Source organism: Pan paniscus, chromosome 18 (assembly GCF_029289425.2).
Source record: "Pan paniscus chromosome 18, NHGRI_mPanPan1-v2.0_pri, whole genome shotgun sequence".
Classification (NCBI taxonomy): Eukaryota; Metazoa; Chordata; class Mammalia; order Primates; family Hominidae; genus Pan; species Pan paniscus.
In genome coordinates this window covers 49,859,528-49,886,179 of record NC_073267.2, presented here as the reverse complement: position 1 = coordinate 49,886,179, position 26,652 = coordinate 49,859,528, and the positions used below count along the sequence as shown (strand labels likewise).

Below are 26,652 nucleotides of genomic sequence, written 5' to 3'. Positions count from 1 at the left end.
CAGAAACCTTGGAGGCCAGAAGGCAGTAGGGTTGATTAATTCAAAGTACTGAGTGGGGAAATCCTTTCAACTAAGAATCTTAGATCTGACTGTTAGGGTTGAAAGGTGTCCACCGAAGTTCATGTCAAAACAAACAAATAAAAAATCATTATGAGATTTATGCATAGAGCTTTTTTCTTTCTTTCTTTCTTTCTTTTTTTTTTAAGCACATGGGCTATCATTAGTGTTAGCGTATTTTATGTGTGGTCCAGGACAATTCTTCCAATGTGGTCCAAAGAAGCCAAAACATCGAACAACTCTGATAAATGTACTTAACATTACTGAACTGTACACTTAAAATGATTAGATGGTAAAGTTTATGTTACATATATTTTACAATTTAAAATTAAAATATATTTAATATGTACAAAACAGAGATGTACAGAATAAAGAAAAAAGTAAGAATTCTTTTAGTAAATACTGGAAAACTTGGTCTAAGTGAGAAAAAAGTAACCCACATGCAAAACTCACATCATAGTTTATAAAACTATAACAGTATTAGGAGAAAATGCTGGATGGTGGGGAAACCACAGATGGTCCTGACCACTGAAGAAATGGAGCAGAGGACAATGACTGATTCTAATAGGTGAATAACATTTATGTAATAATAGGTAATAAGATACATGTAAAAGAAAAAAAGAACAAAATGGGAGAATTCTGAAGCAGGCAAAACTCTTAAAATCCAACTCTACAAATAACTTACACAAATATAAAGCTGATACCTAAAATTCCCTTGATAATTTTATTTTTGGGACTTTTCCTTTTTAGGTAAGGAGCACTTTCAACACCTGATAGCACCATGCACCTGACACTCCCTGCAGTTGACATCAATTGGTGGGGTGGGGGGGGACCCTCTCTTTTTTCTTTCCTTTCTTTCTTTCTTTCTTTCTTTTTTTTTTGAGACAGAGTCTTGTTCTGTCACCCAGGCTAGAGTCCAGTGATGAGATCTTGGGTGACTGCAGCCTCTGCCTCCTGGGTTTAAGCAATTCTCCTGTCTCAGCTCCCAAGTAGCTGGGATTACAGGTGCATGCCACCAGGTCCAGCTAATTTTAGTATTTTTAATAGAGACAGGGTTTCACCATATTGGCCAGGCTGGTCTTGAACTACTGACCTTGTGATCCGCCTGCCTTAGCCTCCCAAAGTGCTGAGATTACAGGTGTGAGCCACCGCACCTGGCCATCTCTATTTCTTATACACAGTAATATTATAATAAGAAAGATATCAATTTGCTTAATATGTAGCCTATTTCTGAGTTCTGTAGATGTCACTCAATAAGATAAGAAAGCTACTGATCTCATCAAATCAAGAACACAATACAGTTCCCTCAGGTATCAAAAATTGCATGGCCTCAAAATATGGGAAAGATAATATTTTATGAAATGGTATATTTTAAGGCTGACCTACAGATAGGAATGTTTCAAGCAATAAAGCTTTGATGCAGATGTTCATTCCACATCCTGTCCTGATCCTCACCTGCCATAGGCCAGCCTGCACTTGCCTTCACACTATGCCTTCCTTCATGGCTTCAGGCTAAGATTGCCAGGAGGCTCCTGTAAATGTGGTCATCTTATGGATTAAACACTTTTTTGTTAGTTTTGTTTGTGTTTTAGAGACAGGGTCTCACTGTCATCCATCTTGGAGTGCAGTGGCATGATCATAGCTTTCGGCAACCTCCAACTCCTAAGCTCAAGTGATTCTCCCAACTCAGCCTCCTGTGTAGCTGGGACTACAGGCACACGGCACCATGCCCAGCTCATTTTTGTGTTTTTAGTAGAGACGGGGTTTCACCTTGTTGGCAAGAATGGTCTCAATCTCTTGACCTCGTGATCCACCCACCTCAGCCTCCCAAAGTGCTGGGATTACAGTCATGAGCCACCACACATGGCCCAGATTAAATATTTCTTTAGAAGATGGACTAGAAATGGGTCATCCAAAATGTTTACTTACCTATGAAGAATTCCAATCTTCAAAATCTTTTAGAACTCAATCAGAACTTGAGAACTTCTTTCAGTAGGTGCTGTGATTCAATAACCAGAATTCTGCTTTAGTTTATCGTTCTACAACTATTTCTGTCATTTTCCTACTAAATTACATGAAGGGAGTTGTCTGCATATGAGCTGCACCACCGAGCAGCATGGCCTGACAATTCTCAGTTAAAATGTCCTGACCAAGTTTCCCCAGAAATTTGTGAGTACTCAACTGTATTAAAACTAAATATATTGTTTTTAATGACAAATAGTCACTAATTAGTAAAATGATTACTGTGCTATAATAGAACAAGTCCTTAGCCCAAAATTAAATGGCCACAGATTCATACAAAGCTTATCAACTATCACATATCACATTTTGACAAAAATCAAGAAGACAAATGGATGATCTCTTCTTTTTCTTCTGTGAGACAGGGTCTTGCTCTGTCACCCAGGCTGGAGTGCAGTGGCACAATCACATTTCACTGCAGCCTCCACCTCCTGGGACCAAATGATCCTCCAACCTCAGCCTTCCAGGTAGCTGGGACCACAGTCACATGCCACCATTCCCAGTTAGTGTGTGTGTGTGTGTGTGTGTGTGTGTGTGTGCGTGCTTGTGTGCATGTGTAGAGTCTCCCTATGATGCCTAGGCTGGTCTCAAACTCCTGGGCTCAAGCAATTCTCCGTCTTTGGCCTCCCAAAATGCTGGGATTACAGGCATGAGCTAAATCATACTAAATAAATTATATTTTAAAAGTAAAGTCAAAGGTAGAATTTAAGAACAAAGGAATTCTATTTCTATACTTACTAGTCCCAGGTAGACAAACAACATGGCCTTCCTGAGCCTCTTCCTGAATCTTTTCAGAAGAGTGTGAGCCATGAGAAATCAGAGCTGTTATTTTCTGGTTGAAACTGACACTTTAGGCTACTGTTTTCATTTGCCTGTTGAAAGGGTAACTTAGCTGTATTCATCATTTAAATTAAAATTAAACATTTTGAAGGGGAAAACATGGGGAGCAGACAACATCTACCTTACTCAAGGAGGCAGGTAATCAGTGTAAAAGGAATGAGAAATCACCATTGGAACCACGGGTTTAATCAATGTTTCCAGGAGGCTTCAGTAATGACGCTGAAACCAGCTGGTGAAGGTTGCTGGGGAATAAGATGTTCACAGTGCTTTGATATCTCATCCCACAGATGACTAACAACAAAAGGGAAAAGCTACTTCACAAGGAGATGTCCAGTTGATACTACCTCAACCAAAATTATTAAACATAGCATCAACAATCGTGGGACAAACAGACTCAAACATCTGGTGTGAGGCATTAAGTACACAACACTGCCTAATCTGAATTAGGCATTATTCCCTGTTTAATCTGGATCCACTCATGAGAACACTGTTTAATCTATTCTTGCCAAAATGATCAAACTATTCTAGTCAGGAGAAGAAAAAAGCAATCAGATATATCTAGATTATGGGTCATTCTACAAAACAAAGAGCCTAGATTTTTCAAAATATTTCATGTATTGAAAGAAGTACTCCAAAGTAAAAGAACAGAGAGACATGATAACCAAAGGCAAGGTTAATCTTTGATTAATCTGTGGATTTAAAACAAAAATAAAGAACATTTTGGAGACAATTAGGTAAATCTGAATATGGGCTGTACATCAAATTACTGTATTACAGTTAGATGGTAGAACTGTGATTATGTAGAAATATGTCATTATTCACAAGAGATAAACGCTGAAGTGTTGGGGTAAAACATCTTGCTCTCTGCAACTTACTTTCAAATGATTCAGAGAAGAAAGTACTTATGGAAAGAGAAAGAAAATGCAAAGGTGGCAAATGCTAGCCACTGGTTGATCTGAATGAAGAATATGTAGATGTCCATTGTCTATGCCTTTTAATTTTCTGTAGACAAGGGAAAGATAGGAAGGAGGTAAGGTGCAGGCATTTCTTATCAATTCATACCTGTAAAAAAACAAAGTTAAAAGAAAAGCAAAGGCTTAAAATTCATGTAAACACCCAGTGAGATTAATAGTAATTTTCTGTCAAATTTCTGAAAAGCCATTAAGACTGTAACATACCTGACTAGGATCACTTGCAGGTAACTTAAAGTATTTTTTCTGGAGGTTCCAGTCCTTCTACTTCATATGTTTTATTCCATCATTCCTGGAATTGCAAGTTGTTCAAAATAAACCTCTAAATGATCATTGTAAGACATTTCATCATCAATATCATCCTTTAATAAAATTAAGAAAAAATGAAACAGGCTCTAAAGTAGTGACTAAACAATAAATAATTTGTCATAAAAAGGGCTAAGACATAAATGAGTCAATAAAATTAAGAAAAATAAAACGGCTGTAAGGTAGTGACTAAACAATAAGTAACTTGTAATAAAAAAGACTGAGACATGAATGAGTCAATAAAATTAAGAAAAAAAATTAAGCAGGCTTTAAAGTACTGACTAAATAATTTGTAATCAAAATACCCATCAGACATAAATGAGTCAAAGTGTACAATTTATTTTTTTTGGAGATAGAGTCTTGTTCTGTTGCTCAGACTGAATGCAGTGGTGTGATCTCAGCTCACTGCAATCTTCACCTCTCAGGCTCAAGCCATCCTCCCATCTCAGCCTCCTGAGTAACTGGGACTACATGCATGCACCACTGCACCTGGGTAATGTTTTTTTTTTTTCGGTAGAGATTGGGTTTCCCCATGTTGTCCATGCTGGTCTCAAACTCCTGGACTCAAGTGTTCCAGCTGCTTTGGCCTTTCAAAGTGCTGGGATTACAGGTGTGAGGCACCGCACCTGGCGTCTTTCTATATTTGACATGAGAAAACTATTATAACTTCAGTCAATTATAAGTCATTATAAAAAAAAATTAACCTCTTTGAGAGGACAGGACCGAAAGATCCTGACATGTTACCAAAGCTTATGGTAGGATAAATGTGCCATCACAAATGAATGGGAAGAGAGCAGGCCCTTCAGAAAATGGTGTGGCAAATGGTTACCTCTATCAAAAAAGTATAGATGAGCCTATCCTAAGAGAAGTAAAAGGAATAAAGGGAGGAAGGGAGGAGGGGGTGGGGGGAGAGAGAGAGAGAGAGAGAGAGAGAGAGAGAGACTGCAGAAGGTTTCAATGTTATAACACCCAGCTCAGCAAGGACAAGATAAAACAAGAGCTCTCAGTCATGGTCTAAGCTGGCAGTGCCTTTTTAAGAGGTTAATTTTGCAATTAGCATTAACAGTCTCAAAAACACTCATCACCTTTGACTTAGCCATTTCACCTACAATAATCTAGCATACTAAAACACTCAAAGATTGGATACATTTAGGTCAATAATTCTTCATCCATCAATTACACAATCACAAAAAATTTAAAAACTCTATTGGCAGCAAAAGCTGTCCTCAATAAATGTGATACTATTTACAGTTTCTACTTATACCACTCAGCTGGCCTTTAAAGCCATGCATATTTTTAATGTAAGTAGCCCCAGCCTACTTCTCTGGGCTTATTTACCAATGCAGCCTCCCACAGATGCTGTAAACCTGACACAGAAAGCCCCTGGCTCTTCTCCAAACACTGCCCACATGCCTCACAGCAGCACCTTTGATGATACTGTTTCTGCTTCCTGACACGTCCTCCTTCTCCTACATCTAAGGCCTGGCACAGGCCCCATCTCTTTTCATAAAGCTTCAGCCATACCTGCCTCAGAGGTAAATTTCTGACCCCCATGATTCCCAGGCTCATTTTGGTGCTGCTGGGTGTACATAACACAATCTGAAATGTGGTTCTGCATCTCTTCTTTGCACCTGGCTGAAGTTTCAGAGAGCAGAGTCTAAATAATTCATGGCTCCCTCAATTTCTAAACACAGTGCTGTATATTGAGTGGCACCTCTAGGTGACTACTTTGTACTCTAAATGTTAAATTGAGGGATGAGTGAAACCATATCAGGATTAATATACAGAAACAAATTTTTGAATTCCATCACTTAATAGAAGTGGCCATTTGAATGTTGGCATGTAGGAAGAAAAGAGGAGGACAAAGTAACCCCAAAAGCTGGAATCATAACTACTGCCACAAAAAAGGGGAATAAAGCAGAGTGGCAAGATAAAGACCAGGGAAACACAGGTCACTGCAGGACAGAAGAATCTTCCAAGCTTGTCAGTAATGTAAGCTTCTCATTTTCCAATAAACTAGTGTGGCATAGGTCACTGTTTAGAGTCTTGTCTTCAAAATGTTTTCCAGCATCAAGGACAACAATCTACAAGAAACAAAATGGTGAGAAAAAGCAGCACACTCATGACTCTGAAGAGCACAGCATAAGGCTACAAAAAGGACCAAGCACCTTCTCAACCTGCAATGTGCTCAGTGTCTGAAATCACAAGTTAGGTGATGAACGGCTGGTAGTATCACGTGAATTAATAACTTTCCTTCTTGCCCCCATGTTATCTCCCTCATCTGACCCACCCAATAAAACATCCTTAAAAGGCTCCTCTCAAATTCCTTGCAAACATTAGGCTCCTCTCAAATTGCTTCCACATGCTTGGAGAAGCTTGCAGTACAGTTAGTGCACTAATACACAACTGAACTTGAGCAACACAAGGTTTACAAGACAGCAAAGACAACAGCCAAGCTGGGCCCAGCAGCCATCACCTGAAGAACTCTTCACTCATTACATTGGAGCAAGTGATTTCTCTGGAACCAGGAACCACAGAACCCTGAAGGACAAACAGGTGGTGGCTAAGGACTCAAGGCCTGGAGTGAAAATGTAACATTTCCCTCCAAGTGCTTATTTCTGCTATAAACTGGTTTAGTTCTGCAATGAACAACTAGATTTCTAACTGATATTAATATTAATAAACTTTTTTTCTAAAAGACAGAGTCTTGCCCTGTCACCCAGGCTGGAGTGCAGTGGTGCAGTCATGGCTTACTGCAGCCTCAACCTCCCAGACTCAAGCAATCCCCCTGCCTCAGCCTCCCTAGTAGCTGGGGCTACAGATGGATTCCACCATGCCCAGTTAATTAAAAAAAAATTTTTTTTTTGTAGGGATGAGTTCCCACTATGTAGCCCAGGCTAGTCTTAAACTTCTGGGATCGAGCAATCCTCCTGCCTTGGTCTTCCAAACTGCTGAGATTACAGGCATTAGCCACTGCACCAGGCCATTAACACTTATATATGTAAAATACATACAGAATATAAACCACTACAAAACATAAATACAGTCCATCTTGATGTAACTTACCGTACTATGGATTTGTTTTAAAAATGAGGTAAAAGTCATTAAGAAAATGAAAGCATGAAAGAAGTCTATTAAAATTACAAAAACTCAAAAGTGAGTAAACAAAACTTCAGAAGGAATGAAAACAATTGGAAAATAACTTCAGGAAAAATGTAAAATAGAAACAACACAAGAACAATTTGTGCCCTCTAAAAAACAGAGGTTAAAGTCAGGAAGAAAAATATTTTTTTAAGACAAAACCTCGCTCTGTCGTCAGGCTGGAATGTAGTGGCATGATCTTGGCTCACTGCAACCTCTGCCTCCTGGGTTCAAGCGATTCTCCTGCCTCAGCCTCCCGAGTACCTGAAACTACAAGCATGCGCCACCACGCCTAGCTAATTTTTGTAGTTTTAGTAGAGACGGGGTTTCACCTTGATGGCCAGGCTGGTCTCAAACTCCTGACCTCAGGTGATCCACCCGCCTCGGACTTCCAAAGTGCTGGGATTACAGACATGAGCCACCATGCCCAGCCAGGAAAATATTTAAAAACAAATTAAGCAAAGATTATAAAAGTTTTTGGAGTAACACAGTTCCCAAAATGATCACGATCCACATCAATCTGAGCCATGTTGACATCCCCACATCAAGCCCTTCCTGGTGTTCGAGGAATTTGCAACATAGACAGAGGTGCAAGGGTCACTGGGGAGGCACAGAGGTGGAGGGAGGAGGGGCTCCCTAGGGTGGTGCAGGTCTCAGAGAGGTCCTTGGGCACTGGAAGGTGACCTTGGGCCCCTGAGCTCCTGACAGTCAGGTCTACTCAGATGTCAAGGCACTGAGCCCTGTGTGCTGCTCTCTGCCGAGGTGTTATCTGTCCACAGAGAGTGTCTGTAAGTGTCATGGAGGAAGAACTGAACCTGGGCGCTCACATGGGCACCTTCAGGGGGCTGGTTCCCTGGAGAGCAAAACAGACACAGAGAAATGGGGGAATTTCGAGGATTCCAGGATCAACAAGCAGAGTCCCATGCCCCTGGGCCCTAAGAGGAGCAGGAGCGCTCATAACACAGGGTGGGGGTGGTGACTCTGCCTTGCCACCCAGATCCTCTGTGCCATCCAGACAGAAGAGCTGCACGTTGAATATGCATAGCTTCCTGGAGCACGTCATTTTTATTGCCTAATAAGACCTGGTCTTCCTAGCATCCCCACCGGACCTGTCTTTGCATTGTAATTTTTAAAATTATGCTTTGGTAAGACATAAATTTCTCATGTTCATATATTCTAGCATAAAAGGGTTACAGAAGACATACATTTGAAAGAGTGAAAAGCAGTGTATATGTACACACACAAACATTCATATATGTACCTTATTTCAAGATTGAAAAATACATTTAAAAAACAGAGGCTCCCTAAATCATGCCCTCAACCCCTCCCAGGTGAGCATCATCCTGAAATGTCTTCAGGGGTTTGTTTGGTTGGCATTTGGCACAGATACAGAACAACTGATGCCCAAGTCAGTGCTCTCTATGTACAGAAGCCTCCAACCTCATCTTGAAAAATGGGACCATGAGGCCATCCTAGACCCCACAGAGGCTGAAGGACCCCTGGGATTGGAGGCCCCCAGTCCCCCACAGAAGCTGAAAGGCCCCTGGGACTGGGCACATTTCAGTGCTTCTTGGATCCTGCCATGTCCTCTGCTTGATGCCAGGACCGACTGAGTGCCCACTGGCCTGCAATACTGGGCCGAGTGGGCTGCTTGCTTGTGTGACAAGGAACTGGGGATGCCCCCATCCCTCTCACACCTTTCCCAGGAGGCCTGAACTGTGGGGGATTCATGTCAACCCTAGTGTCTCCTCAGGATGAACTAGTGATGCTCCCTGTTGGCCTCAAGAGGCTGGGAGGACAGAGCTAGGTTCCCCGAAATGAGATGGTGGTGAGATGAAGTGTCACTGCAGACGAATAACAGAGTGCACAGCCCTTGGAATCCAGCACATGGTGGTCTGACCAGCACCTCAGTGTCTCCCTCACTACGCAGCCTGTGGAGGGCTCAGCCCAGCAGGCTCAGGGGCTGCTATGGAGTGGGTGTCTGTTTCCTGGAGAATGTTCTCAGGGCATCCTTCACTTACCTTCAGAGGTCTCTAAAATAAACTAAAAATGTCCCAACAGTTCAGGACATTGTTCCTGGGCTTCCTGGTTTTCCTGATGGGACAACAAGAAAGTGAGTGTAGCCATGAAGAACATGGGCACTTCTCTGCTTCCCTCATCATTCTGCCCGCTTCCGCTTCCACTCACACTTCCGCTTCCACTTTTGTCTTTTCTGTTGCTTCTTCTGCAGGTGCAGAGGAAGGACTTGCTGACATCTGTGAGAAAGAGAACAATTGTGCATGTCCAGAGACGCCAGTGCAAGAAAAGTTCTATCTGTTAAGGGGGTGCCCAGAGCAGACCAGATGTTACTGGGGATCCCTCCAGCAGGGTGGGGTCCAGCTCTTCTGACCCCAGCCCAGCCCCCTCCCTGGACCCTGAAGTGTTGTTCAGCAAGATTGAAAGCTGCAACCTGGGGGCCAGTGAACAGGGCAATGCCAAGGCAGTGGGCAGGAGGGCTGGAGAGGATTTTATTGACACTGAAGACCCAAGAACCTCAACTGTGGGATGAGACCAGGTTCTTCAGGAGAACAATCAGAAGAGAGGGAAAGAGGAAAAGGACTAGAGCTAAAAAAGGAGCTCATGAGTCAGAAAGAGGATAAAAGAGAGAGAGCATATAAGAGGAGATCAATTACCTGCTGGTGGCAGCCTGTAATGGTGGAGTCTTCCAATTCTGTGAAGCAAGCATCAGAGTGTCTGGAGGAGCAGTGGTGATGGGGTGGCCATAAGAAGGAAAGGGGAGAGTTAGAGTCGAGACAACCACTCAGACCCTGCTGTTCCAGGGCTGTGGAGCCAACCCCAGAGCCTCTGATGTGCTCATTTCTGGAGCCTTCTCCACAGCATGCATCATTTCTTCTGTGCTATGAGGGAGGGACCTCTGACTTCCCACATACTTGCCCAGCCCTCACATACCATAACTGAGCCAAGGGAGGGGAAGCCGCATCATTCTGTTCCTCAAAGAGGCAGCCACCCTCTTCACAACCTTGTGCATGACATGGAATTCCCTCCCTCCTCGTCCTGTAGGGCCTGCTTCTGTTCCCTCATGAATCCCATTTCCTTTCTCTATGTGGACCTCCACCAGTCCTACTGTTCTCCAAAAGAAGAATATCAGAAAGAAGGTCAAGGCTGCACTTCCAGGGCCTACAATCAACCAATGGATCTCACCCTGGGTCAGCAGCACCTCCCACAGGCTTGAGGTTGTGTTGGGGCCTGTGGGAGGCAATGATGGCTGATGTCACAGATACAGTGACTGTTCTATGCCTGGAATGACCTTAGAGACTTGGAAAATATTCAGCCCTCAAAACAATCCCATCAGCTTCTGAATATTTGGAAACAATGGAACAGAATTCAGAGTAAAGCCCCTTGTCCCAGTTGCCTTAATCTGCAGGTGAGGCCAGCAGTTTTCAGCACAGAAATGAGGGGGCCCTCCCAGGGTTTGCCTGAGCTGTGGGAAGACTAAGAGGGAAGACACCTGGCAGACCTCACACAGAGAACAAGCTGGGCCTGACAGGAGTATGGGGAGCAGGACAAGGCTGCTGGGCCAGAGAGGAGGGTGTGACAAGATAAATGACCCCGTGCCAGCTGCCCAGAGGCTCTGCCCTGGGCCCAGTGGATTCCAGGGACCAGGCTACACAGATGGTGAGAGCCACTGCCTACAGCAACACAGCAGCCCCTCCACATATATAGCCTAGGATTCCTGCCAGCCACAGAGGGCCTTGAGCTACAGCTGGACTCGGGCCTCTCCAACGAAAACCAATTTAGGTTTCATTCAAAGCCCAAGGCTTTGGGATTGGATGGGACTGGGTGAGGAGTGGAGGCCAAAATTGTGCTCAATCATGTGTTCGGCCCTCAGGACTCCAGGATGCTGGGGCACACGTATGAATTACAGAGGAAGGATTCCCTATGTCATCCAACCCAGGGAGCACCCTTAGAGCAGGAGCAGATGGTGAGGACAGGACAGGAAGGTGCTGTTGCAGGTCCTGAGAGTGTAGAGAAAGACAGTAGGCTCCTTTCATCTCCTGGCACATGTATGAAGGACTTTACCTTCAGGATTACGTAGCACCCGGAAGGGGCTCTGTCCCACCCCACACTCAACTTTACACCTGCATACTCATCTTGTGATCTCTATTCCAAAAAAATGCTACCTCATCAAAACCCAGGGCTCTGGTGCTTGCTGTGGCAAAGGCAGGAATGATCTGGTCCTCTGCCAAACGTAATCTTTAAACACCAGAGCAAGAAATGATGGTGACAAACACAACTCACACAAAGCCCATAAGAACACAACTCTTACAACTTTGTCATTAAGATACAAAAAAAAAGAAAAAGAAAAAAAAAAAACCCAAGTCAGACTTCTATACCTGTTTCCTTTCATATTTAGTCACTTCATTGATCCCATCCTAGGCTCCAAAACAAGTGTAACCCAATCTCCAAGAACCCTCTCTCACTGGTCAACCCTGGGGTGTTTGTCCCTACCTGACCAGTCTATTTCCTCCTGGATGGATCCAGAGGTAGTGCCCATGAGCCCATGTACAGAGACACAAACATCAACATGACTGCTTTGTCCACTATGATTCTCCCTGGGCTCTGTGAACTCAGGGGACTTTATGAAGGCACTGCTCACAGCTGTGCACCTTCAGGTGAGACAGAGGACCTGAAATAATCCCTTTCAACTGTTCACCGACACTGGCTCATAGCATCCCTTACCTCCAATCTGAGAACCTGAGATTAAGCCTTGATGCACATGCACTGAGTTAGGTGGGTGCACTGAACAGAACCTGGGCCAGACTCCCAGCAGCTGCTTCCCAGGTGATTCTGGGAGAATGGAGATGGTCTCTTAAGAGTAGACATTTGGCAACTGGGAACTTCTAGCATGGCTCTTGTGAGGAGGTTTTGAATTTTTTCATTTATTTAAATATGAATGGGCACATATGCCACTCAGGACCACACTGGAATGCACAGGTCTAAACCCATAGATGAGGAAGATGTGACTCTCCCCCCTGGTGATTCCTGGCAGAGTGGTTTGCTGCTCTGATCTGATCATTTATGGATAGGTGCTTCAGGGGCACAGGAACAAGCTCCAGGCCCCCTGTGAAGTGCAGGGATGGCACAACAAAAGTAAAAAAGCCTGGTCCAGCAAAGGAGGGCTTGTAAACAGAAAAAGAGCATCTTCTGCAAGGAGAAAAGGTGAACCAATGTAGCCAGAGTAGAGATGAGGGGGACTCTTCATTGACTTCAGGACCCCCCCATTCTCCTGTGACCCTGGATCAGAATCCATTCAGGTTTCTAGATTACCATGAGAAAAAACAGATTGAAGGAGATGAGCAGGAAGCCTTTTCACACTGGCGCTGGATCTCAGCAAAGGGGTTGGAAGCATTGGAACATTACTGGGGCCCAAGATGGGCTGCCAAGGGCTGAGCTCTGGGATGACAAGGAATGAGTAGGACATAGTCCTTGCCCTCCCATTGACGAGCCATGGCCAGGATTCATCAACACATAAGTAAAACAAAACAGAGTTTGAGACTAATAATTCCAAGACTATCTCAAAGAAACAGGAAAAGTCTTGTCTTATAGGTCACATGGGAGAGTTGCAAGGACCACCTGGACTCTGGAGCAGCCCCTCTCCCTTGGCTGAGTTCACCTTGCACTGAAGCAGGATCTCTTCTCACCTCCCTTGCATCAAGTGTGGGGCAGCTTTCCTGCCTGAAAGCTGACACTCCTTCCAGTCACACAGGGTTCTGGGCCAAATCACACTTGGCCAACAGCAACTACACAAGGACCAGCTGTCAGGTGACTCCCAGAAGCAGGTGAAAAATAAGAGCTGATCTCTGTCCCAGCCAGAGACCAGGCCTGGGAAATACTTTGTATCTGGCTTGACCCTGAAATCCATCCCTGCTGATCATGTCCTCTCTGGGCAAAATTGGATGTTTCAAGAACTCACTTGTGTTCTCTGCCTCTCATTAATTTCTGGTGGTGCCATTGCCATCAACATACAGGAAATAGAGAAGACAAGAAACAAGAAAGTAGCTTCTCTCTTCAGGCTCTTAGGAAGACAGGCCAACAGTGCTAAAACCAGCTATGAAGTTGGAGCTTGACCCATTCTGCGTCAGTTGTAATATGAACATCCCGGCCATGCCCAGGTGATGATGCGGAACTGACTCTGCTGATGTTGCACCTTGGCTTCCCCCTGTGGCTTTGCTGCCCTCATGCCTTCCTTCTGCTCTTCCAAATCGTGTTCCTTTCCAGGCCCAGGCCAAGGCTGTAGCCTACTGTCTCTCTCATAGAACCCACTGGACAGCACTCTGTGAATTCTTAGAGCCTCAATGCTGGTAACGCTGATTTGTGCCTTTAATCACACACAGCAGAGGGCCCCAAATACCACAAAAAAACTGTATTTTAGATATTAAAGATGACTGGGGGAAATGGGCTATGAGGAGATAGTTTATGAGGTTAACGAGGGGCATTTTAAAATCACACCAGCCTCATTGTTTTAAAATGTGGGATAAGTATTGACACCTACACAGCAATCAAATTCAATTCATATACAATATATTTCCACCAAACGCAAGCTCCCAAAAGAAACTCAATCCAGAATTTGGCTAATTTTATTTTCATATAACCTTCAGCCAACCACCTTGACTTGTTTTTTGCAAAGGCCTTCAGGAGCAAACAAAAACTTCTGTCAACAGTGGGCTCAATGGGAACATCATGGAGCCTCTGCTGTAAAACAGCCACATTTGTCTTTCCCCACCTCATAATGCATGAGTCACCCTCTATCCTCCTAGGAAGGCAAGTGCTTGCCCTGCCAGTAACACCCTAGGGCAAGCCTTTTGGTTATCTTTTCATGTTGCTGTGTTTCCTGAGCATAGAAGACGGAAACCAGAACTAGGCTGCATGATAGAGGCTGAGCCTGTACATGACCTTGACATTACGTATTTTGGACACTCACCACATTAATTCAAAAAGACACGCAGCAACTCAATGCGCACAACCTCACCTAACTTCAGAGACCACAGTTGCTCCCAGGGACTGCAGAATGTGACCATCATGCTTTATCTGGAACAACAATTTCTCCCATCACAGCCTATGCTCTCATTCATGAGGGGAAGCTCCACTCAGGCTGCCTGTCTACAGGAAGGCCAGAGAGACAGTGGCACATTGCTCATCATCTGGATTACTCATCAGTATGGGAGGGGTTCCCCAATACATACCCTTTTGTATAACTCCTGAGGATTTCTGTAATGACAGAAAATAAATTGCTATGAGCATCAGACCATGCTGTGTTCTGTGTGCACAAAACTTTGTTCACTTAGTGACATTAGAAAACAAGACGGAAACCAGTGTTGAAAGGAACCCAAAAGAAGAACAGAGCAAATCAACTCATATTAAAGACACAAATTTTTCTCGGAGGATGTTTCCTCTCAAGTCCATGTTGGTTGGCAAGTAAGTGATTTTGCTCCAAAGAGAAAACAAAATTGGTAAGGCTCACTGCCGCACAATGTGTGACTGATTCTTTCATTTTCTCCCACTGTCTTAAATCAAGCCTCAGGGGGGACAGATTCTCACTTACAATTCTCCCCAAGGACATTGCGTAACTAATCTAAGATATATATTGCCAGATTCTCATATCTTAATTTAATCCAAATAAGATAAAGCTAAGAAAGCAACAGTTTTTCTCAGACAAATCCAGGTGGCCTGACCTTCACATCCTCTGGGTCCTCCTCCTCTCCGTTGTAACTGGACAGCTCCTGTAGTAGATCCTTCATCAGAACTAGGAGGATACAGAGTGACCATCAGCACCTTGCTGGTGGTGCTCATGAACAATTCAGTAACATTGCTTGAGGTGGGTGTGGGAGGAGGATAGCAGGCACAGGAGAGATGCAGGTAAGAAAGGGAATCAGGGCCCTTGGCTTTCTAGCTCCAGACCAACTCGTAAACATGAAATAGCCAATCTCAAACAGGGCCCTTCCTGCAGTGCAGGCTGTGTGTCCCTGGCAGCCTCTTAGGGCTCCTCCATCCTAATATGACCTGAGCTAACTTGCCCTCTTATTGATCCCTACCAAACTCATTTCCTCCTCACAATCAATCCACAAGTACTGCTGCTCTGTATGTCATCCCTCTAGAAGATTTTGCACTGAATAAGAAGCAACTTTTCTTAAAATAGGAGATTTAGTTATTGCCAAAAGATTTCATTAAAAAATTTTTTGTTATAAGGCAATTAAACCAAGATTTGAAAATACTCAATTATCCTACCATTTAAAGATGACTCCAACTTAGCACATGACATTTGTTCTTCCACTCTTCCTTTTCAACACAATGTGTGTGCACCATGGAGTTCACTGCTCCTCATACTTACAGTGACTCCAGCACAGAGACAGTCTGTCATAGGGAGCAGCGAGGGGGACGGGGTGCAGACACTGACCGTCTCCAGCCGAGCTGTGCGGGAGATTCCAGCAGGAAAAATGGGTCCCAGGCTATCACCCAAGTTGATCCTGGAGATTTTATTGGATGCTATGTCTTTGGATAGGGTTCCACTGAATTTCTAAGACTTGTGGTGATTATCTCACTAAATACAACAGAACATGCCATTGATTATTGTCTGCTTTTGAACAAGAGCTGAGGAATGACTTCACCACTGTAGACCAAAAGCCTGAGGACTTTGTGTGTTTTACATTAGTGATCACACTAAATCCCACTGGGCAATGTACCAACTCAAACAAACCCTGGGTTAGCTGACCGTTGAGATCATCCAATAATGATAGTGTTTGGGATCTGAATAGATTTTCATTCTTCCACATGCACACAGAAGTGCTGGAATAACTTGGCCTAGCAAGAAATTATACTAGGGCTTTGTGACAAATTCAGTGTAGTAGTCCATGACATTAACCTTCCACTCATTCCCGAGGTCACACGTACCTCTTCCATTTAAAGGACCAAGAGCTTGGGAAATTCGACCCTGCACCATGTCCATCTGAGGACTGGGGATATTAAACTTATCTTCAGGTACAGCTGTGGTGGAGGATGAATGGGTTGATCTATGCAAACTGTGCCGTTGTGATGGAATTTTTCTTGCACATTGATCCTCGTGTTGTGCTTTGAACATGGGAGTGTGTTTTCTGGGGAAATGCACACACACTCCCAAAGACATCCACAATCATTCCATATAGACTCTCTCCTCTGTCCCTCCCAACCCTGATGTACCACCCCACCTTACGTGACACTGTTGCTTCCAGGGATGACAGTACCGTGGTTAGAGTTGTTTACTGGACTCTCAGTATTTTTTTAAACCAAACTTCACAAATCTCATTTCTGGCAGAAAGCTCAAGCCAGAGTGGCTCTTGAGCAAAAGTAGGCAAAGCAGTGCCATCTTTGCAACACTAACATTTTGAACCTAAAAAAAGAGATGATCCCAGAATACTTACTCTTTGCCAGTGTGGCTGGGTCCCCGCTCATCTACAGAAAAATAACAAAACACTATGAGGGTCAGACCAGGCTGTGTCCTTTGTGCACAAGTCTTTTCTTCACTTGTTGGTGTTAAAAAAATATGGTAAATAGTGATTGAGGCAATGGCCCTGATATCTAGAAGACATTCCTGGAAAGGCATAAGAGTTTTGTACTGAATTTTCAATTGTTTTTGTTACACAATTCCAAATACTTCTCATAAGAAGGCATTTATCTTGAGGAAAATGCCTGCTGACATACGGTCTGTAAATGTGGATGCCACCTGAAACAATTTTTTAGTTGATAATTAAGTCTGACATTTGCCCACCAAGAAATTCTATCAGTCACCTATAGTGTACATGGTAAGATGTGTACATCTTAATTCAATTGTAACAGACAGAAACCGAGAGAAATAAAATTTCCATTTCAGAGGAAAAAACACGACTTTGCCATGTGAACACTTGTGGCTTCCTCAGAGGATGTTTGCCCTGGCATATCCTCCTCCCGGTCTTCCAGGTGACCTGGGAAACAGAGTCACTGTAAGCACGTGAGCTCCACGGAGTGAATCCCTCAGGTGATCTTGGAGCTGTGGAAACGGGGCTGACGTGTGTGGATAGATGTGTGGAAAGGTGTGTTCACAGCACAGACTCAGCTGCTGCCAGTCCATCCTCCATGGTGCTGAGGGAAGGCAAATGGTGAAGGAAGGCATCAGGAAGGCCACAGAAAACAGAGCCTTGGTCCTGTAGCTAAGGCAACCTCTTTGACATTAAATAACCCATCTCAAACAGGGCACACCACACAGGGTTTCCCTGTAGCATCTCATGGCTCCTCCTTCCTAATCTGACCTGAGATAACTTGCTCTTCCTTCTTGATCCCCTTGAGGTCATTTCCTCCCCAGGATCCACGTGTCCTGCTGCTATGTTTTTCGTTTCTCCTAGAATATTTTTTTTTTGAGATGGAGTTTTACTCTTCTTGCCCAGGCTGGAGTGTAATGGTGTGATCTTGGCTCACCGCAACCTCCACTTCCCGGATTCAAGCAATTCCCCTGCCTCAGCCTCCTGAGTAACTGGGATTACAGGCATGTGCCCCCACACCTAGCTAATTTTGTATTTTTAATAGAGACTGGGTTTCTCCATGTTGGTCAGGCTGGTCTTGAACTCCTGACCTCAGGTGATCTGCCCTCCTTGGCCTCCCAAAGTGCTGGGATTACAGGCATGAGCCACCGTGCCGGGCCACAATTTGTACAAGATAAAAAGCTACCTTTCTTCAACAGGAGATTTAATTCTAGCCAAAATATTCTGTGTATTCATTAACCTTCTGTTTTAAAGAAGACTAAACCAAGATTTGAAAATACTCAATTATCCTACCATTTAAAGATGACCCCTACTTGGCCTGTGATATTTGTCCTTCTGCTCTTTCTGTTAACACAGTGTGTGTGTGTCATGGGGCCCGCTGTTGCTCATACTCACACTGGCTCCAGGACTGGGACAGCCCTTCATGGGTGGCAATAGGTGGGGATGCTGACCTTCTGTTAGCCAGCTGTGCAGAAGATTCCAGCAGAGGAGATGGGAACCAGGCTAACAGCCAATTGGCTCCTTGAGATCTTGTTGTGTGCTGTGTCTTGGGTATGTGTGCTACTGAATTGGAGCATTTCTAACGTTTGTGGTGATGATCTCATTAAATACAATAGAATATATCTGTGAATGTTCTCTGCCCTTGAGCAGGGGCTGAGGAATACCCCATCACTTAAGACCAAAGGCCTGGCAACTTCCTCTGTATGTTTCATATTAATGACCACACCAAAGTCCACTGTACAATGAACCGACTCAAACTCTGGGTCAGCTGACCATTGAGACCATTCTATTGTGGTATACAGTGCTGGAGATCTTTATAGGCCAACATACTTCACATATATACATAGATGCTAAGGACTCTGTGACATGGTGACAAGTTACACCAGGGCCATGTGATAACTTCAGACTAGTAGCCCACAGCATCACCCTTCCACCCATTCCTGAGTTCATCTATGCCATTTCCACTTAGGAGAACAAAAGCCTGAAAAATTCATCTCTACATCATCTCCATGTGAGGACTGGGCATATCAAACTTAACCTTCAGCTACAGCTGTCGTGAGGAATGAGTGGGTTGATTTTTGGAAAACGCAGTGGTGACGAAATGTTGTTTTTAGAATATCAATCTTTGTGTTGTGCTTTGCACTTGGGAACATCTTTTCTGGTGAAAAGCACACAAACTCGCAGAGACATTCACAATCACTCCACATTGACTCATTCCTCCATACCTCCCAACCCTAATGCACAGCACCTTCTTCTATACAAATGGCACAGTTCCTTCCAGGCACTAGAGTCAACGGTCACATTTCCTGACCGGGTTCTTCACTTTTGAAGACAAAAGTGCTTGAGCCACATTTCTGGCAGGAAGTTCAAACCAGAGTGGCTCTCCAGAAAAAATGAGGCAAGAAAGTGTCACCTTTGTCAACACTAGAAATTTTCCTCAGCATAGGGGTGATCCCAGAATATGTACTGTTTGTCTCTGTGGCTTTGTCCACCTGCATTTAGAGAAAAACAAAACACTATAAGGGTCAGACCATGCTGTGTCCTGTGTGCACAGGTTTTTATTTCTCTCTCTCTCTCTCCCTTTCTTTGCTGGAATCTTGCTCTGTCACTCAGGCTAGAGTACAGAGTCACGATCTTGGCTCACTGCAACATCCGCCTCCTAGGCTCAAGCGATCCTGCTCCCTCTCCCTCCCCAGAAGCTGAGATCACAGTTGCTGGTCAGCATGCCTGCCTAATTTTTATATTTTTAGTAGAGATGGTGTTTCACCATACAGACCTTTTCTTTACTTGGTGACATTACAAAAACAGATGGGAGACAGTGGTTGAGGCGGTGGTCCCAAAATAAAGCCTAGAAGACATTTCTGGAAAGGCACTAGGTTTTTATGCAAGACTTCCAAGATTCTTCTGGTTGTATAGTCAAAATGTTATAAGAAGAAAGCTTTTCCCCTAAAAAAATTCTTTCTGCCATACAGTTCATAACTGAAGGTGCCATCTAAGAATACCATCTGAGATCATTTCTTACCTGGTAATGAACCCTCACATTTTCCAACCAAAAAATTCTGTAAGTCATCTATAATGTACACGGTAAGATTTTCATATCTCAATTCAAATAAAATAAAAAACCAAGAGCAACAAAATTTCCATCTTAGAAACATAAAGAAGAACTTACCATGTGAACGCCTGGGACATCCTCAGAAGAAGTTTCCTGTGCCACGTGCTCATCGTGATCTAGGAAACACAGAGTAACTGTCAGCATGTTGGTTCCACTGAAGGAATCCCTTAGGCAAACTTGGGTGCTGGGGGCAGGGGGCTGGTGTGTGTAAAGGAGGTGGGTTAAGGGCAGAAACTTGGCTGCCACTGGGACACCATCCTGGGTGATGAGGGAAGGCAAATGAGACCATCAGGAAAAGCACAGAAGTTAGAGCCTGGTTCTCTGGCTAAGCCACCCTCACCGCTACAAAATAGGCAGAGTTCACACAGGGCAGTATACAAATGCACAGCTGATTTCATGACAGTGTCCCATCACCCCCTTGTGCATTTTGAGGCCTGGTAAATTTCCTTTTTTTGTTGTTGAAATGTTATAATGTCCTTTATCTTTTCTGGATCTACATATGCTCCTCCTGCACTTATCATCCATTTTATTGGCTTTAAAATCAATATTGTGGCCAAAATACATCATATTTATTATTTTAATAATCAAGTGCACACTTCAGGGGCATCAGTGCCTTTCACAATTCTGTGCAGTAAACTAAACATAATCCAAATCCAGTTGTCTTACTTTCCACCTTAGGAAACTAGACAAAAAAAGTGTAGTGAATTGTAAACCAGGCAATCCCCCTCCCCAAAAATATAACAATATTTGCAGAAATCAATGTAATACAAATAATAAACAAAGAAACTTAATAAAACCAAAAGCTGCTTCTTAGAAAAGATCAATAAACCTCCAGCCAGGCTAATCACAAAGAAAAAACACAATGTACAAATAATATGAATAGAAGAGGAATTATCCCTGCTGATCCCATGAACATTAAGAAAATAATAACAGAATACTTTCAACAAATTTATGCCTGCAATTTTTTAAGTGCAGGAGTGAAAGGTTATTGAAAAGTTTTAGAGTAGGAATGACAGGAAGCACAGTAGCCTTTGACAAGAACCAAGCAGGAAACTTGTGAGATTCAAGTGTCTATGTCCACAAATTTCCTAGCTTAGATGAAATGGACAAATGCATTCAAAGGGAGAAAATATCATAACCACCCAAAGGAGAGATAGATAATCTGGGTAGGCCTCTATTATTATAGAATTTAATCAGTAAGTAATAACTTTAAAAAAACATGCCCACATGCCTCTCCCTTTCTCAATCCTCCTGCACCAAGGGCCTTTCGGGAAGGTTGGTGTATTGAAAGAGGTGGTGAGTCCAGAAAAAAACTCAAATCATTTAACAAAACAAAACTCCTGTCTCTACATTTTAACTCCAGTGCTAAAATGTGGCACTTTCCTGCAAATGAAGCCTCTCTGAGGAACAAATTCAAATGTCTGGTCATCCTACCCAGCACCCTGTATTGTCAGCTGTCTGGCAGTGAGCACTCCTCCATGATCAACTGACCACACCAAGGGACCAAGTTCTGCTTGGCCCCCAAGGTAATTTGGAATGTAGGACATTCCAAACTAACTACCACTTGATGGCTGTGCCAAGAATAAACTTCCCTTCAACTGAAACATCTTGAACAAGCAATTAATCGGAATTAACTGAAAATGTGGCACCCCAGTTTGTTTTTCAGTGGTTTCTTCTGTATCTAGTCTATGAAAGAATGTGGGGGAAAAATGCCAGGTGTGGTGGCTCACCCCTGTATCTCAGCACTTTGGGAGGCCAAGGCTGGCAGATCACAAGGTCAGGAATTTGAGACCAGCCTGGTCAATATGATATGGTGAAACCCTGTCTCTACTAAAAATACAAAAATTAGACAGGCATGGTGGCAGGCACCCATAGTCCCAGTTACTTGGGAGGCTGAGGCAAGAGAACTGCTTGAACCTAGGATGCAGAGGTTGCAGAGAGCTGAGATCATGCCACTGCATTCCAGCCTGGGTGACAGAACGAGACTCTGCCAAAAAAAAAAAAAAAATGTCCAAGTACTGTGGCTCATGCCTGTAATCCCATCATTTTGGGAGTCCAATGCAGGTGGATCAGGAGGTAAGGAGTTCAAGACCTCCTTCGCCAACATGGTGAACCCCTGTATCTACTAAACATACAAAAATTAGCCAGGCATGGTGGTGGATGCCTGTAATCCCAGCTACTCAGTAGGCTGAGGCAGAAGAATTGCTTAAACCTGGGAGGTGGAGGTTGCTGTGAACCGATATCACACCACTGCTCTCTAGCCTAGGCAACAGAGAAAGACTGTCCAAAAAAAAAAAATTGGCATTGGAAACAGTGCGTTTTTCTAGAAAAAATCATTTGAGGCAAAAATCTTGATAGAAGAATTAAAAAATACAAATTGAGTAATAAAACTCTAAAACATATTTAGAAATCTGTGGACAAATAGGAGCTGGGAAAATAAAAAATAATCAGAATGACATTTAACATACAGAAAAACTGGCACATCTGAAGAAATTGTGGTCAGAAGATGGAAATGAACATAGATACCTCTGAGGCAGCAACTACAAACATTTCCCATTGTGAATCCTCTGAGACAACTAAGCTGCGTTTACTGCCAAAGTTCAGTTGCCAGAGTGGCAGTTAAAATGAAAGGCAAGACCTACATCATCAGATCATGTCAGCGACATGTCACAGTAGAATTTTCGCAAGCATACATGTCACAATATGGGGCCCAACTGCTGTGATCCTGACCAGTCCATTGTCACATCAACAAGGGGTCACTCAGACTCCATGTTTCATTTCAAAAACTGAATCCCAGACACAGAGTATTATTCTGTGTGTATGAAACAAATATTACAGGAGAAAAAGGATCTACCTCTCAAATATATTTGATAGTGAAAATTTCAGGGTAAAGATTAGAAAAGCCAATACATTGAGAATAAAGGGAGATTCCAGGCTGGATGTGAAATGCCATCCCCACTCATTTCTACAATTTCTGAGTCAACAGAGAGTCCTAGCTTCAACGATTCTAAACTAGTTCCAAATTAAATTTAAAATGTATTAATATAAGTTCAATTTTAAAGCCTATCTCTTAGAATATAATTCACAGTAATCAAAAAAAGATATGAAATGATTCAGTATAACTTTCCATCACTGTTGATTCATTACAAGTTTTAAGAACGATTAAATCAAATGGGTCATTACTGAGGCATAAAAACTGCATTAATATAGATGGGGCAATTTTTTTCAGGGATTATCTAATTGAAGGGGTGGTTAACAGGATTTGGGAAGAAACACATATTACCTGTGTAAATGGAGAATTTTAATTGTCAACAACAGAATAGAAAATTGGGCAGGTGTGCACATATAAATATACACATATATGAGAGAGAGAAAACTCAATTAAAAAATACTAGACAACAGATATATATCTCTTAATGCCAAATTCGGAAAGACTTTTTTTTTTTTTTTTGAGATGGAGTCTCACTCTGTTGACCAGGCTGGAGTGCAGTAGTGCAATCTCAACTCACTGCAACCTCCACCTCCCAGAATTCATGCCATTCTCCTACCTCAGCCTCCCAAGTAGCTGGGACTACAGGTGTCCACCACCACGTGCAGCTAATTTTTTTTATTTTTAGTAGAGACAGGGTTTCACCGTGTTATCCAGGATGGTTTCCATCTCCCGACCTCGTGATCCACCTGCCTCGGTCTCCCAAAGTGTTGGGATTACAGGCATGAGCCACTGTGCCTGGCCCCTGGAAAAGACATTTTTAAAAACAGAATATGTTAGGAAGAATAAAAGGGAATGAGCATAAGGCTGTCCTTGCTGGTGCCACCTAAGTGATGACAGTGAATGAAAATAATTGAGTCTTTTACACTGGTAGCCAAAGCCCTTTTATAAGGCTTTGCCATGCTGTCAGTGCTATATGATTGTTCAATTAATAAATCTGGAAAGATGTGCAGAAACTTAACAGTTGTTACTTCCAGAGGCAGAAGCTGGCAGGCTGCAGAAGAGGAAAAGACAAGTCCAGATTTCAGTGTCCATTCTTCTGTACCTTGTGAATATCCTACAAGTGTGTTATTACTGATATCTTTACTGTGATTATTTTTAAATAAAAAAAAACTAATACCCCCAAATGCTGGTAGAAGACAAACATTTCAATTTGCTTTACAGGGACAAGAATTCAGGAAAGACACAGAAAAGTTAGCTTATTGGTCCTTGTTGATGTCTGGAGACTGCAGAGAAGTCTTATGGAATGGGATTGAATCCACAGCAGGGGGTTGGAATCATCTGGATATGCCATCATGCACAGGTCTGCAGAGGAACTTGGCCTTGGCTGGAGAACTTACACGACCACCACCCACACTTCCACACCTGCTCAGCCCAGCTGCAGCACCTTGGCCAAGATAATGGGTGCTCCTGCTCAAATGAGATTTCCCAGCTTTTGCGGAGTTCATCACCAGCCTTGCTAGCAGCTACTTCCTACTTCTATGCAAAGGAAACTGCCAACGAGGTTACAATTTTTTTTTTCCTAGAGTGAGGCCTGGCTGGAAGAGGACAGGCCACCCTAGTGGCCTGTGAATGACCTTGTGAAGGTCGCCAGGCCCCCTTGGCTGCAGGGCTCCAGAGCCCACCCCTGGCTGAATATATCATGCACTGGCCCTAGCCTGGGATGATGAGGCCAAGGCATTACCAGCTTTGACCCTGGTGCCTCTTGCCTGGGCAACTGACCCCTGTGCACTCAGCAAGGCACATGCTACTTTAATCCAATCTGTCAGCCCAGGTACCTGGAGCTGAAATGGCCTGCCCACTTTTGCCCCACCCCAGCTCCTTCTCAACATTAACCTGGAGAGTCTGTTGTGCGTTCTTCGAGAGTGGGCCTGCTCCAGTTGCTTCACCCACATCATGTACTTCATCAAAACCACTGTCAGAAGTAGGGCCTGTTAGGATCCCTGTCTCACAGAGGAGGAAACTGAGGCAGAGACAGGTAGGTACCCCAACTGAGGACACACAGAGAATAAGCTAGGATGGAACCTGGTGGCAGGCCCGGCCTTCTTCACCCAGTGGCAGACATGCAGAGAAGCCAGGGCACCTTGAGCTGCCATCCCTGTGCCACTTACCCATCTTCTTGCAGCCTAGGCCAAAAACATCCCCATAAATAACCATCCACAGCTGCCCTCAGCCTCCTCTAGAAGGCTGGTGCCCCAGAAGCTTCCTCACAAGCTCTTCTATATTTCAGTGACATGCAGGTGGCTGAGGAGCCCTGAAACCAGGTGAAGGTCTAGGAAGGTGAGATGGGGGATTTAGCTCAGGCAGTGCCCTCTGGCCGTGGCAGGCACTGCAATGGGCACCTGCTTGAGAGGAACACCTGATATGGTTTCCCCAATGCTCGATGCTCCAGGCCTCACACTCATCCTTGCTGGACATAGAGAACTAACTGAGCTTTGAGGGGTCCTTCCCTTAGCCCTGCCAGGTCCTGGTGCCACCAAACACTTAAGAATGTGGATGTGACAAAGTTAATTAAAGAGCTGAGTGCCTGTGCACACCAGTGACATGGGACTTACATCTGGGGATGGGTCAGTGCAACCCTGGTGGAACAGCTGGCCCATGGGGCACCCCCTGCAGTGACAGTATCAGATGTGTCTCCACCTTCCCAGGGTAGACCATGAGAAGGCTCTCAGAGGAGCCTTCTCAGGGCTCCTCTGAGACCCATTGCAGCTCTGGGGCAGAAAGGGGTCTGGATATATCATCATCACAGGCTGAGGGGAGCAATGGGGATGAAGTGGCAGTCAAGGTCCCAGGTGGGGCTGACTTGGACTCTGGAGCAGAGTCCAAGGGGAGCTTGGGAAGTGAGCACAGAAAAGGCCTGAGGGTCTGTTGGGGTGGAGGGTGAAAAGAAGAGATCTGGAAACCTTAGAGCAGGTTCCAGCCCAGCACAGACTGAAGGGCACACAAGCCCAGGGCACAGCCAGGCAGCCCAGTGCTTGTACATGAGTCACCTGCATCTGGACACTGCTATCCAAACTCAGGAACCTCAATTTCAACAAACCTCAACTTCAAGAGCAAAAACTTGGCATAGCTGGTCTGGGCCCAGTGAGATCAAATGTGAACATCTGGCCTAGGGCCAAAGAAGATAGCTGTGAACACCTGTGCAGTGACCAAGGAGGATGGCTGTGGACACCTGGGCTAGGCCCAAAAGGACAGCTTGGAATAACTGGGATGGACCCAGAATACAGGGCTATGAACAACTGGGCTGACCCCAACGTGGACAGCTAGAAACCGCTGGTGTGTGCTCAGGAGTTTTGTTCATTTTGGCTGAGCCGAAGAAGGACAGCTGTGAACGTCTGCACCAGGCCTAATTAAGACAACGGTGAACAGATGGGCTGTCCCCATTGAGGACGTCTGTGAAGCCCTTGCCTGGGACCATGGAAACTGCTGGAAACAACTGGCAGAAGTCCTGTGACAAAAGCCATGAACACCAAGGTTAAGCTCAAAGGGGACAGGTGTGGACCCCTGGGCTGGGCCCAGTGTGGATGGTTGTCAATACCTGGGATGGCCTCTATGAGGGTGGCTGGCCCCAATTAGCACACATGTCATCAAACCGGCTGGCCTTGATGAGGACGGCTAGGGACATAGGGCTGGCTGTCACATGGATGACAGAGACCTCCTTGGCTGGCT

At 44.2% G+C, this 26,652-nt stretch overlaps 1 protein-coding gene across 1 annotated transcript; it reads right to left on the bottom strand.

Moving 5' to 3' along the window:
• On the bottom strand, positions 1–22,703 carry LOC117978613 (protein FAM153A-like). The gene is made up of 14 exons (XM_055099470.2): positions 22,521–22,703; positions 20,052–20,110; positions 19,296–19,374; positions 16,790–16,820; positions 15,068–15,138; positions 14,579–14,603; positions 10,007–10,067; positions 9,522–9,589; positions 9,356–9,428; positions 4,095–6,734; positions 3,792–3,918; positions 2,815–2,948; positions 1,987–2,056; positions 1–89 (listed from the first exon to the last, which is right to left on the bottom strand). The coding sequence occupies exons 1-9, from the start codon at positions 22,549–22,551 to the stop codon at positions 9,368–9,370; spliced, it is 486 nt and encodes a 161-aa protein (XP_054955445.1). The 5' UTR covers positions 22,552–22,703; the 3' UTR covers positions 1–89; positions 1,987–2,056; positions 2,815–2,948; positions 3,792–3,918; positions 4,095–6,734; positions 9,356–9,367.
• Positions 22,704–26,652: the final 3,949 nt, after the last annotated feature.